We start from the raw sequence: 13,481 nt of genomic DNA on the forward strand, positions 1-13,481 counted from the left end.
GGGAGCAGATTAGATAATAGACATAGGATTAAAAATATAAGAAAGACAGAAATGAAAATTAGTGAAAAAACAATAGGGAAATTTGCAAATGGTAACTTTGAATGTAAATAGAATAAACTCACCCCAAAAAACAGAAACAGATAGCAAAATGGATTAAAAATCAGAATCCAACCAAATGTTCCTTATAAATTACCCATTTAATAATGAGGAATACTTCCCAATTAATAAATGGTCAAAGGATATGAATAGACAGTTATGAAGAAATTATAGCTATATATAACCACATAAAAAAATGCTCCAAATCACTATTGATTAAAGAAATGCAAATTAAAATAACTATGAGATATCACCTCACACCTATCACTTTGGCTAAGATGATACAAAGGGAAAATGATCAATGTTAGAGAGGTTGTGGGATGTGAACTAATTCATCCTTTCTGGAGAGCAATATGGAACTGCCCCAAAAGCAATAAAACCGTTCATTCCCTTTGACCTAACAATTCCAATTTCCAGAAGAAATCATAAAAAATGGAAAAAGTCCCACATGTTCCAAAATATTCACAGCAGCTCTTTTTATAATTTGAAAGAAATGGAAATAGAGGGGATGCCTCCATCACTTAGGGAATGGCTAAACAAGTTATGGTACATGAATACTATGGAATATTGTTGTTCTATAAGAAACCATAAATGGTCGTACTCTACAGAGCATGGAATGACTTACAAGATCTGACGCTGAATGAAAGGAGCAGAACCAAGAGAATAATGTACTAATTAATAACAACACTGTGAGTGGATCAACTCTGATGGATTCAGCTCCTCTCAGTTCAGAGAGCTAGGACAACCCTATACATGGTAGAGTGGATAGAGCACTGGCCTTGGAATCCTCAGAAAGGGAGTTTGAATTCAGCTTCTTACTAGCTGTATGACCTTGGGCAAGTCAGTTAACTCTGCCTCACATCCTTGACCACAACCTTGATTCATATCTGGCCATCAGACCCAGATGGCTCTGGGGGAGTGATACTGGTAACAGTACAGCACCCTTCACTCAAATCCAGTTCATGTGCTTGTCATGGCATCACCTCCCTGATTGTTGTAGTCTTCTTTGAAAATGGACAAACATTATTAGACCGGACAATGCAATCCCTATCCAGAAGAAAAACAAAACAAAATAAAATCCTTCAGAAGCTGATGAACACTACAGTCACTTTTAAAAAGAATCTCATGTATTTCTTTCTCTTAAACATTTAACATGTTTAACATGTTTATCACAAATGTGTATGTGCAATATTAATCTGACTTTTCACTGCTGAGGGGAAGGGGGTGGGAAGAGAAGGTGGAAGGAAATTTTGTAACCTAAAAATATATATAAATATATGGATGAATGTTGAAAAACTTTCATACTATGTATTTGGAAAAATATGATATCAATAAAAAAAGAAAAAAGAATGAGAGATATACAGAGTTAAAAATGGAAGGTTGAAATAGAATTTATGCTTCAACTGATTTAAAAAATAAAAACAGAAGGGTAGTAGTCCCTGTCTTAGACAAAAAAATTAAAGCTAAAATAAATGTAATTAAAAGAAATAGTGTAGCAACATTTTGATAAATGGTTCCATAGACAATGAAGTAATATCAATATATCAGTACCAAGTCTAAATGTGCCAAATGCATCTGAATTTTTAAAATAAAAATAAAATTAATAATAGATGATATTAAATAATAATGTCATAATAGTGGAAGACTTTAATTTTCCCCTCTCAGAGCTAGATAAATATAACTAAAAATAAATAAGAAAGAAGTCAAGGAAGTGAATAAAGTTTTAGATAAAACTATATATGATAGATATCTGGAGAGAATTAAATGATAATAGAATGAAATATACTTTTTTCTTAATAGTTCATGATAGCTATACAAAAATTGACCACATATTGTGAAATAAAAATATTTATAATTAAAAGCAGAAAAGTAAATGCTAAAGGCAACCTTTTTAGATCACAATTCAATAAAGTCATATTTAATAAGGGACCATGGAAATAAGGATTTAAAACTAATTGCAAATTAAACGACGCAATCTTAAAGAATGAATGAATGCAGGGCAGTTAGGTGCAGTGGATAGAGCACCGACCCTGGAGTCAGTAGTACCTGAGTTCAAATCTGGCCTCAGACATTTAATAATTACCTAGCTGTGTGGCCTTTGGCAAGCCACTTAACCCCCATTGCCTTGCAAACAACCTAAAAAAAAAATGAATGAGTGAAAGAACAAATCACAGAAACAATTTCATTTAAAATAATGACAATAATAAGAAAGCAAATTACATATTTTGTGATTCAGCTAAAGTAGTAATCAGAAGAAAATTTATACCTCTAAATGCTTACATTAATAAAATAAAGAGCAGACCATTGAATTTAATATGCGTTTTTTTTAAATCTTGAAAAACAATCAACTAAAAATCTTCAATTAAGCACTAAACTGGAAATCTTAAAAAAAGAAAGGTAAGATTAATAAAATTCAGCATAAAAAAACTTTAAAGTAATCAATAAAGGCAAAATTAGTTGATGAAAAAATAGAATATCAACTACTTTGATTTTTTTTAAAAAAGAAAAACATCACTAGTATTAAAAATGAAAATGGTAAATATACCACAAATGAAGAGGAAATTAAAGAAATTATAAGGGGCAGCTAGGTGGTGCAGTGGATAAAGCACCAACCCTGGAGTCAGGAGTACCTGAGTTCAAATCCAGTCTCAGACACTTAATAATTACCTAGTCGTGTGGCCTTGGGCAAGCCACTTAACCCCATTTGCCTTGCAAAAAAACCCTAAAAAAAAACCTGAAAAAAAAGAAAAAGAAATTATAAAATAAGTTTGCCCTATCACATGCCAATAAATTAAGCAATTTAAATCAAATGGAGGATATTTCCAAAAACAATTTGGTTAGAACACTAGGACTGTAGTCAGGAGGACCTGAGTTCAAATTTGACCTGAGACACTTAATAATTGCCTAGCTATGTGACCTTGGGCAAGTCACTTAACCCCCATTTCCTTAAATAATTTTTTTTAAATTAGCTTCCTAAGAAAAAAGCACCAAGACTAGGCAGATTTCCAAGTGAAATCTTTTAAGCATTTAAAGACCAACTAATTCCAATATTAAATGCATTATTTAGAAAAATAGACAAAAAAGGGGTCCTTATAAACTCATTTTAGGAAACAGATGTGATACTTATACCTAAAACAGAGTTAAAAACAGAAAAAAGAAAATTTTAGTCCAATAACAAGTAATAGTATAAAGAAAAAATGCTAAAAACTAGATAATATTTTGAGAAAGAGTGAGAGTATATGCAATGTATCATGTCTATGAACCTCCCAAGGGCATGTTTTTATTTGTCTTCTTTTGGTCAATACTTATTCATTGTAATATTGGAGCATTTGTTTTCTATTGTTACATGCTTCTTTCTGTTTAAATTGCTACATTCATTTCTTTTTCTTCAAGAATTTATTGATAATTTCTCCCATTTCTTTTTCTGAAATAAGACTTATTTCCTCTTTCCTATTTATCTGTTTGGTTTATATTTTTAATTGATATTTTATTTTTCCAAACACATGTTATGAAAGTTTTTCAACATGCATCTATATGAATATGTATATTTTTAAGTTGCAAAATTTCCTTCCACCCTCCTTTCCCATCCCTTTCCCCTCAGTCACCAATAGTCAGGTTTAACACATTTGTGTTAAACATATTTACAAATTAGTCATTTTCCATATGAGGAATTAAAATTAAGGGAAAAATGCATTAGAGTTTTTAAAAAATTAATGTAGTGTTCATCAGATTCTGAAGGGGTTGTTGTTTTGTTTTGTTTTTCTTCCTCTGGATGGGGATAGCCTTGTCCATAGCCAATCTAATAGGGTTATCTTAGCTCTGAATTGCTGAGAGCAGCTGCTTCCATCAGGGTTGAAGCATCCATTGTTTACATCCTTTTCTTGAATTCATTTGTTCACTCTATATTAAATCCAGTACATCTTTTTTCTTGCTTCTCTATATTCATTGTATATATAATTTCTTATAACATTATAATATTTTATTTTATTTTTATATCACAATTTCTTTAGGCATTCCCCAACTGATGGACATCTACTTTATCTCTAAATATTTGCTATCACAAAAAAGGGTTGATATAAATATTTTGATGTGTATGAGGACTTTCTTCTTATTTATGACTTTCTAAGGACATAAGCTGATTAATGAAATTATTTTATGGTTCAAAATTGCTTTCCCAAGTGGTTATATCATTTCACTGTTGCAGAACAGGGGTTGACAAACAATACAGAACAAAACCAAACAAGTTCAAGCCCATCACTTGGAGTCAGTGACAAAGACATGGATTGAGCAGTGAAATTCCTGACCCTTTCCCCATATTTGGTGGATTGAGGCATTTACCTTCTGTGGATAGCCAATGAGATAGCTTCAGAAAGAGAATGAACAGCTCAGTTTTAAAGACCCAGGTAGTGAATCAAAGGGGTCTTCTGTTATCCACATATTAAGGGATGCATCAGGCTTCATTGGTACTTGAACTAAGCATGCCAGAAACCAACCTGGGTAATGTTCACTTAGGTTGCTTGTCTTTTTTGTATTAGTAGGCTTAGAAAAGAATACTGAATATTCTCCAGTCATTTACTTTGCTATTTCTGAGGAATATTTCATAATTGAATCTATACATACATTTTATGTGCTTTAGAAGGTTCATCCTGAGATATTTTATGCATTTGGTAGTGACCTTTAAATTTACTCCTATCCAGATGTTAGGAACATGTCATATAGTGCAGATAGAGCTTCAGACTTGAAATCAGAAAGTCCTGAATTCAAATCTTACCACAAACATTTCTATGTGACTCTGGGCAAATCAATTAACCCTGTTTGCACACTTTCTTCATATGTAGATGAGATGGAGAAGAAAATGGTAAACAATTCCAATATTTTGCTAAGAAATCCCCAAATGGGATCATAAAGAGTCAGACATGACTGAAACAACTGAACAACAACAGAATGATGGATTCTTATCACCCACAATAGTTCTGGACATGAATTTCCGAGAGTCAGGTCGGGTAGACAAACATATAAAACACAAAGGTTTGGGAAGTGAAAATCTACCAACTTTATTTTTGGAAATTCAGACTTTTTATAGCAGAAACTTATCTCAGGAATGACCGGTTAAAAGAGACCCAGTTTTACAAATTCCTGGGTAAATTTACAATATTTGTTCTTAGAAAAATGCATAAAAGAAACCTTTTACAACCATCCTGGAGCCACAGATTATCCTAGGTCAGAGTTCACTGGTGAGCCAATGGATCCATACAATGAGCAATAATCCATACATACCTTTGATGAAGAATATCACCAAAGATATGTGAATATCACTCCCTGGGGCTGGCCCTCTACAGATTCTAAGATTGAATGGTCAAGGTTTACATAATGTCTATTTCTATAACTATTTCCTCCTTGTTTATCAGATTACATTTTAGAGCTTCAATTTCTCTCATAGCATACTTGATCTTTTAAGGAATGAATTCATTACTAAGGCAAGTCAAGGATTTATTAACTATTCTGCTTTAAACAGGGAGAGTTTATTAGCACTTTTCCATCTATATGTGTTAAGATCAAGTACAGATGAAGAAAATGCCAGCAGATGTCAAAAATAATTGAGTACTCTCAGTACTTGAGCATAGTTACCTGCCTGGTTTGTAACTAGTTTCTATTTTTCTACAGGTTGTTGGTAGTATAACCCTTATAATACTGATTATTTTCACCCTTCATTGATTCATTTTCAGTTAAATTTTTTTGACACATCTCTCTACTTTGGTTCTTGAATTTCTTCACCACAAAATTCTCTCTCTTTAAAATAGAGAATTAACATGTGAGAATTATAAGGGGCATAATTCCAACATGATCCATTTAAACAAGATATAATTGCAGAAAACTGAATTGTGCAAATCCCATTACAAATTTCTAAAATAAATCTTTAATTAATATACATTCATTAACTATAGTCAACCAAAAGAATCCAGAAAATACCTTAAAAGAGCAAGTATGTGACTAACAAAATGGACAGATAAAATATAAAGAGTAGTCCCACTTTATAATATATTATTTCTTCATAAAACAGAACAGCAGCAATGAATAACAATAATTTAAAGAAATCTTGACTATAGACCTAAGTAAAAAGTCATCTTAAGGACATGTAATTATCAAATGAGTAAAAGAACAGATTTTGAAAAATGGAGAAGATTGGAAATATGAAAACATTAGGAGCAGCTAGGTGGCACAGTGGATAGAGCACTGGCTCTGGAGTCAGGTACCTGAGTTCAAATCAGACCTCAGACACTTAATAATTACCTAGCTGTGTGGCCTTGGGCAAGCCACTTATCCCCATCTGCCTTGCAAAAACCTAATTATTTTTTTTGCTTTGTTTTTTTAAACACTTTTCAATGTAAATATATATTTTTATCTTCAATTATATTCATTTATATAAATAATTATACATATAACAGGGACATTCCTAATAATTATATTAGGAGGAAATGAATAGAATTTTCATGTGATATTTCACAAAGGACCATTGCCCCTAAAATCCCCTCCTTTGATTTATGAGTTCTTCCTGGAACTTCCATTTCAAGGAAGTACCCAGGTCATGCCAGGCTAACTCCTTCATGCCTTGCCCAGCTCTACTTCTGTCTCTCAAAATTCATTTACCATGGGATGACTTTCTCTCTTTCCCTTCTTCTGTATTTTCAGCTCATTTTTATATGTTTCTTCCATCCTCAAATATAATCTCCTTGGGGGCAGGAATTATCTTTTTTTTTAACTTAAAACTTTTTCATTATATAATAGTGAAAGATTTAGGGAATATGATAACCCATCCAACAACATCTTGATGATTATTATTTTGTGAAGTATGATTACCAAAAGTGTTTGCCATCTTCATGGAAAAGATGCAAGATAAAATCCAAGTTGAAGAAGGAATTTTTTATGAGATTCGGATTTTCTCAAATCTTTTGTTTATGGCTGTATTAAGTACTAAACCATTTCATTGTCTTCTGAATAATATCTGTAGTCATTTTAAAAAAAGTTACTTAAAGAGTAAAAAGTTACTTAAAGAGTAAAAACAAACAAAAAACAAATGGATAAATAATGCCTGCACAATCACCTTGTGTTTTTGTGTGTATAAATATTAAATGGATAAATATTAAATGATGGTTCTTTATCCATTTATAAATAGACAACGATTTGGACCCAGAATTGTAGGAGAATATGATATACTGACTTAAAAGGATTACAGATTGTTTAAAAGTGCTCCTCAATTTCTCCCTGAAAGAGTGTCATTTTTAATGTCATTTTTCTACTATATTATTGCATGGATAAGTCATGAATCATTATAATCTCTGAAGCCATGAAAATTATTATCATCCAAAGGATAGTAAAGAAGACATGGTGGGAGTAAGTAGGCTACAATGTATTACAAATGAAGAGAGTTAAAGAAGATCATATAGCAGGGCGGCTAGGTGGCGCAGTGGATAAAGCACCGGCCTTGGAGTCAGGAGTACCTGAGTTCAAATCAGGTCTCAGACACTTAATAATTACCTAGCTGTGTGGCCTTGGGCAAGCCACTTAACCCCATTTGCTTTGCAAAAACCTAAAAAATAAAAACAAATAAAAAAAAAGATCATATAAAAATGTATGAATGAAAAAACGATGTGGCAAGATCATGGAACAATCTCATTTGCTCCTTTGGCATTTTTATCTTGCCAACAGAAATTGAAGGAAACCTTGGAATGTTTGTTGTAACCTCTTGTGAATTTACCATAAGGTATGGGTAAGAGTCACAGAGAATTGGACAGTCACATGGATTAGTCATGATCTGCATCACTAGGAGTTAATGCCCACTTTTAGTTTTTCATTTTCCTTTTGTAAACACATATTTTCAGAGTTATGTCCATTTTGGGGCATTTTTATGTAGAGACATGAGACCGGATTTTATTTAGATTTTTTTTCCCCTTTTAAATGTTCCTGTATTTCTACTGACGTCTTTTTTTTTAAACCACTGTTGTAGTCCATGCTTTCTAACTCTCTGGAATATATAATTTGATAGACTAATGAAGACAGATTTCTCACTCCACACTCATCAGCTTTAAGACTGTTAATATTTGTTGAATTCTAAACAATATACGTTTATATCTACATTTAATGTAAAGGGAGATGCCTCAGTGAATTTCAGCAAAAGTAAGGAGTCTTGAGAGATAAAGAACAAAGACATTGAAATATAAAGGAAAAGGCCTTCAGTTATATATATATATATATATATATATATATATATATATATATATATATATATATATATATATATACACAAATGTGTATATACATACATGGTATGTATAATACCATGTTTGTGTTTGATATGCTTACATGTATCTAAGTACCTATATACATACATACACATATATCTCTCTCTATAAATATACATATTTACTATATATTATAGACACACACACACACACACACACACACACACACACACACACACACACAGACTTACCTAAAAAAGATATCAGCCTTAAATACTTCAGTTGCCTACAGGGATACTGAACTTGCCTCCAGGGTGCACACTGCATTCCTAGCCTTGTCCTTAGTTCCTCATTTTTATATCTTCCTGAAGGAGTGCAGACCTTGAAACTCTTCACTCTAAGACAAGGTGGACAGCTCAGTCAGCTAGGAGGAAAGAGGAGAAAAAGCATTAAACCTGGAGTCAGGAAGACTTGAAGCCTCAGACACTTACTAGCTGTGCTACCCTGAGTTAATCTCTTAACTTCTATTTATCCAAGTTTCCTCATCTATAAAATGGAGATGATAATAGCATCTTCCTTTGATGGTTATTGTGAAGATGAAATGAGATAATCATTGTATAACACTGTAAAAGCATTTAGCAAGCTCTTATCAAGATTGTGTGTCTTACTGAGGGAAAGGGATTCCAAACCAGGAAAGATTTGTTAAACCAAGAAGCAGAACTTCTCCTCACTCCAGCCTGAAGGTGAGATAGAGATAAGCAAAGAATGAGGAAGTCAAAAGAAAGGTAATCCTGCTGTAAACTGAGTCTTTGCCCTAATTGAAAGAGAGCACTTTGCTACACAAAGAGAAAGGCATTGTCTCTACAATCCCACAATTTTGACTTGCTTTGATCATTTGTTTTCCTTAAAAATGTACCTCAGGGTCCACTGTATTTTTAATTCATGTCTACTCTCTCTGCTTTTCCCTCCAAAGACTCTCTGTATGTTTTAGGAAAATTATACCTCTGGTATTGGGGAAATGCTTTGTGACTTTTCTTCTGGTTATATTATTTGGAAGGGGGGGGGAACCTTTCCTAAAGGAATCTACCAGTAATTTTAGGTGGAAAAAATACTGAGAAAGTCTTATAATCTAGTAGAATCACACAAATTTACTCTTTTAAGATGCTGTCATATGCCTATATCTAACAATATCTATCTACCTATCTATCTATCTATCTACTCTATTTACCTACCTATCTATTATATCATCCATATAAGGTGTATGCAATATTCCACATTCATAGTATTCCAACTTTGTAAAGATGAGGGGAAACCCATTCCCCAAGTTTTCTCCAATATGAATCTTCTTTATCATACCATTAAAAAATATTCATTTATTTGTTTGTTGTTAATCTATTTAAAATATAAGTCATTTTGCATAATGTTTTCCTGCTTTAGCTTTCTTCACTTTGGCATTGGTTCATATAAGTTTTCTCATTAGGGAAATGGGATTTTTACTGCTCCTGGTTAAAGATTACATCATTCTGACCATAATAATAATATTCCTATTTTAAAATGTGGTCCAGAATTTCTAAAATTCCATGTTCTTAAGCAGCTGGCCATGTCCCAGATCAGTATTTCTGTTCTAAAGCCCCTACTTTCAATTGAAAGCAATTATAAAATGTCACTTGTACCAGATTCTTTTGCTTGTCTTTATTGTTTCTAGATTGCTCCTGTCAGCATCATTTTTATTCATGTGAATCACTAGAGATAAGTAAAAGTTTTGAAGTTAAACACATTTGAAAAAGTTCTCCACTATGCCTTAGGTAAATATCCTTAGAAGACAGCAGACCTCTCTACTCTTAATGTCAATATGACAAATAACATTTTAAAAACCCTTCAGCAAGGAACCTCCAATCACCACTGTTTGTCTTTTCTTCCTTCAACTCATTCTGGAAGAACTGTCTTTCTTAATGACCCTTCCTTACCTCATGTATACATGCCATAATTCCTAGAAAAATAATTCACCTACATCCCTCTCAAATGATGCATATCCTCCATCGATGGGAAGAGCCGAATACTTGTCTCCAAATTCCAAGTACTCAAAACTGATACCCTTAACTAAATCATCTTCCACCAAGAAAGCAGATGTCAAAAATAATTGAGTGCTCTCAGTACTTGATCTTTTAAGGAATGAATTTATTTCTTAATGCATTAAGAAGTATATTAGAATATAGATATAGATATAAACAGAGATAGAGATAGAGATATACAAAATAAAAATGATATTTTGCTGGAGAGGGCCAAATTCTTGAGTTAGGAGTTGAGCAATGAGTACGTTTTAGGATAAAGGTAGGTAAATGGGAGGAATGCTATGGGAAAAGAACCAACAAGAAGCATCAAAGGCAAACAAGTAAAAAATAAACAGTAGTTCCTCTAAAGACTAAGGGCAAAAAAAGGGGTTTTGCACATGAAAATATACCCCAAGTTAGAAAATGACTACCTTTTTCAATTCTGTTCCCTTTGTGTATCCATAGAAGTAATGAAACATTTCAGAACCAATTCTTATACAGATTCTTCTCACTGGAATTTCTATAGTCAAAAAGCTATAAATTCTATATATTTCATGTTTTGAAATATAAGTGTGCTGGAGCTTTGGAGGGTGGATTGTAAAACTTTCACATCTTGTAAATTAGCAAATGTTGCAAATTAGAGCTTAATTTATAGTTTTGTTGAGTGTTTAGATTTAAGAAAGTGATGGGAAAATGTCAGTAATGTAGGTAGATCAAATTTAGAAGTATGTTGTGGGCATTTGGGGGAAGGGGAATTTATCTGCACATCCCTGTGCTGTCACATTTAAGCTACCCAACAAACATCTGGCATAAGTGCTTTAAGGATAATTATTTCCACTTTATAAGTGAGCAAACTAAAACTCAGAAAAGGGAAATAACTTGTCCCTAATCACACATTCGCCATGTGAGCCAGGATTAAAATGAAGATCATCCCTGCTCTCAGTTCAGTCCAAGAGAAAGATATACCCTGTCCTCAAGGAGTTTAAGATCGAATAGGAAGACAATATACAAAATGAAGCAGAGAGGAAAGGGGAGACTAACAGGAGACAGGGGGTTCCTGGGCAGGGGCATCGTGTTAATGAATTGGAAACTAGACATATTAGTACTTCTAGAAAGGAAGTCATTGGAAAGATTTTGGTACTCCATTCACCAGCCCTCTAATCCAACGGGAAAGTAAAGCAGAGGGTAGTGGTACCATTCAAGTCTGGAGCTAGCAAAGAGATTAGAAGAAATTAGTTTAACCTGGAAGGAACATTTTTTTCCTGGAGTGGAAATCAGGTAGAATAGTAGATGCAGAGTGAAGCAAGTAGATTAAGTTTAATACTCTATCCATCAATTAATGGTTAATTTAAATGCAGTAATGAAACTTTTGTAAATCTTATACCAGTTTTTTTCAATTCATCATGGTTTATGTTTGGAAATAATCTATCATGAACCATATGGACACTCTCCCTCCATTTTTACTCTCATTTTTCTTCTCTCTTCTTACCCCTATCCCCACCAAAAAAAAATGCACACAAAGAAAAGGATGTGACCACCTATAGGGCAGGCTTGTGACTGTGTGGGTATTTTTAGTGAGTACCATTTCATTCTTAAAATGAAGTGACTATGATTGCCTGTTGTTCAAGTTAATAGTTTTTCCCTATGGGTGAGGATCTATTTCTGTGGCCTCCAAGCACCCTGCATAGAGAAAAACAAATGACTTTCTAATTTTCACATTACTTTAAGTACTTTGTTTGTTTGTTTCAAATGCTTTCCCTATTAGACCATGAATGCTTCCCATAAAACCTCTCCCCATCTTTGTTTCCAGACAGAAAATATCTACTGGATGTATCAGATCAATGGGCTGCCACCACATACAGTACCACCAACAAATGTACCAGCTAGAATTGATTGCATTAATAATAACCTGAGAACCATCTCAGTTCATCAGCGCAACTTCCTCCAGGAAAATGCTAAACTAATCACCACAGGGGTGTCCTCAACCATCAAAGGTGCTCCTTTGGTCTCAAGAAAAAAATAAGTTGTTTATTTTTATTGTATTAATGCCTTCAAAAGAATTATAACATTGTCATTATTTTATTTGTCTCTTCATTTTTAATATTTCTAGGAAATTAGCACAGTTAAAATACCTTCTATAAAAATAAAGCAGATTTCTCCTTAAATAAATAAAATACCTTCTGTAATTTTGCTTTCATTTTAAATGGTGAAAATAATAATGAAAACATTAAGTCACCTAATAAATGTTTCTTAGATAGGTTGGGGCATGTACATATGAAATTGACTTCAAATCTCTACATATCAGCACCTGCTAACTTAAAATAAAGGAATACATTTATTGTCAAGTTGAAAATGAGTTTCAGTGAAAAAGCTGTTTCTCATACTGATGTTGCTTTAAAACCTCAATTTCTCATATTGATGAAGCCTATGAACCTTTAAACTTTAAACATAAGTTTAGCTTACTGCTAAGGAATGGATTGCTAAGTAATGTGAAAATTTTTTCATTTTTCTTTAGGTATATTTTGCATAAATTTCAAAAATGTGATTTAAAAATTGATATGTATTTATATACATGTCTCCATAATTGCTATTTTTAAAATATTCCCAAATACATTCAGGAATGAGACTGGGTCAAATTGATATATGTGATGATAGGGATAATCGTTGAAAGTCTTTGAGACAGAAAATGCTGCCACCTTTGTCCCTCAACATCTAGTGGTGGGACAAAAAACAATACTAATGGATATCTTTGGCCCATTGTACAACATTTTAAAATTGTAGTCACATGATGATACATTTGGAGATCTCATCTAACAGGCATTGTGATCTTGAACATACAATTAAATCTTTAGAAATGTGCTTCATCTGTATAAATGAATATTTTGTATAATGTATGATATATAAAAAATAAAAAATAGGCAAGTATAATATATGATATAGGAGGTATGACTATAGGATATTTAAAATTCTGTGAACTGGTAAGAAAAAAATGTCCTTGGTATTTACCAGTTCAGATCCTATACCATTCTTTCCTTCCCTCTGAGGGTACAATACAGATTGGTTTGACACATTATTTTTCTCTCCTGTTCTTTAG

At 32.8% G+C, this 13,481-nt stretch overlaps 1 protein-coding gene across 1 annotated transcript in view; it reads left to right on the plus strand.

Moving 5' to 3' along the window:
• Nucleotides 1–12,530, plus strand: part of CFAP47 (cilia and flagella associated protein 47) — a 931,170-nt gene extending 918,640 nt beyond the window's left edge. The window contains exon 59 of the mRNA XM_074210630.1: nt 12,198–12,530. Coding sequence (XP_074066731.1) covers nt 12,198–12,410 — 213 coding nt within the window. The 3' untranslated portion in view covers nt 12,411–12,530. The remainder of the gene's footprint in view (nt 1–12,197) is intronic.
• The last annotated feature ends 951 nt before the right edge of the window (nt 12,531–13,481 follow it).

This window comes from Macrotis lagotis, chromosome 1 (genome assembly GCF_037893015.1).
Source record: "Macrotis lagotis isolate mMagLag1 chromosome 1, bilby.v1.9.chrom.fasta, whole genome shotgun sequence".
Taxonomy (NCBI): domain Eukaryota; kingdom Metazoa; phylum Chordata; class Mammalia; order Peramelemorphia; family Peramelidae; genus Macrotis; species Macrotis lagotis.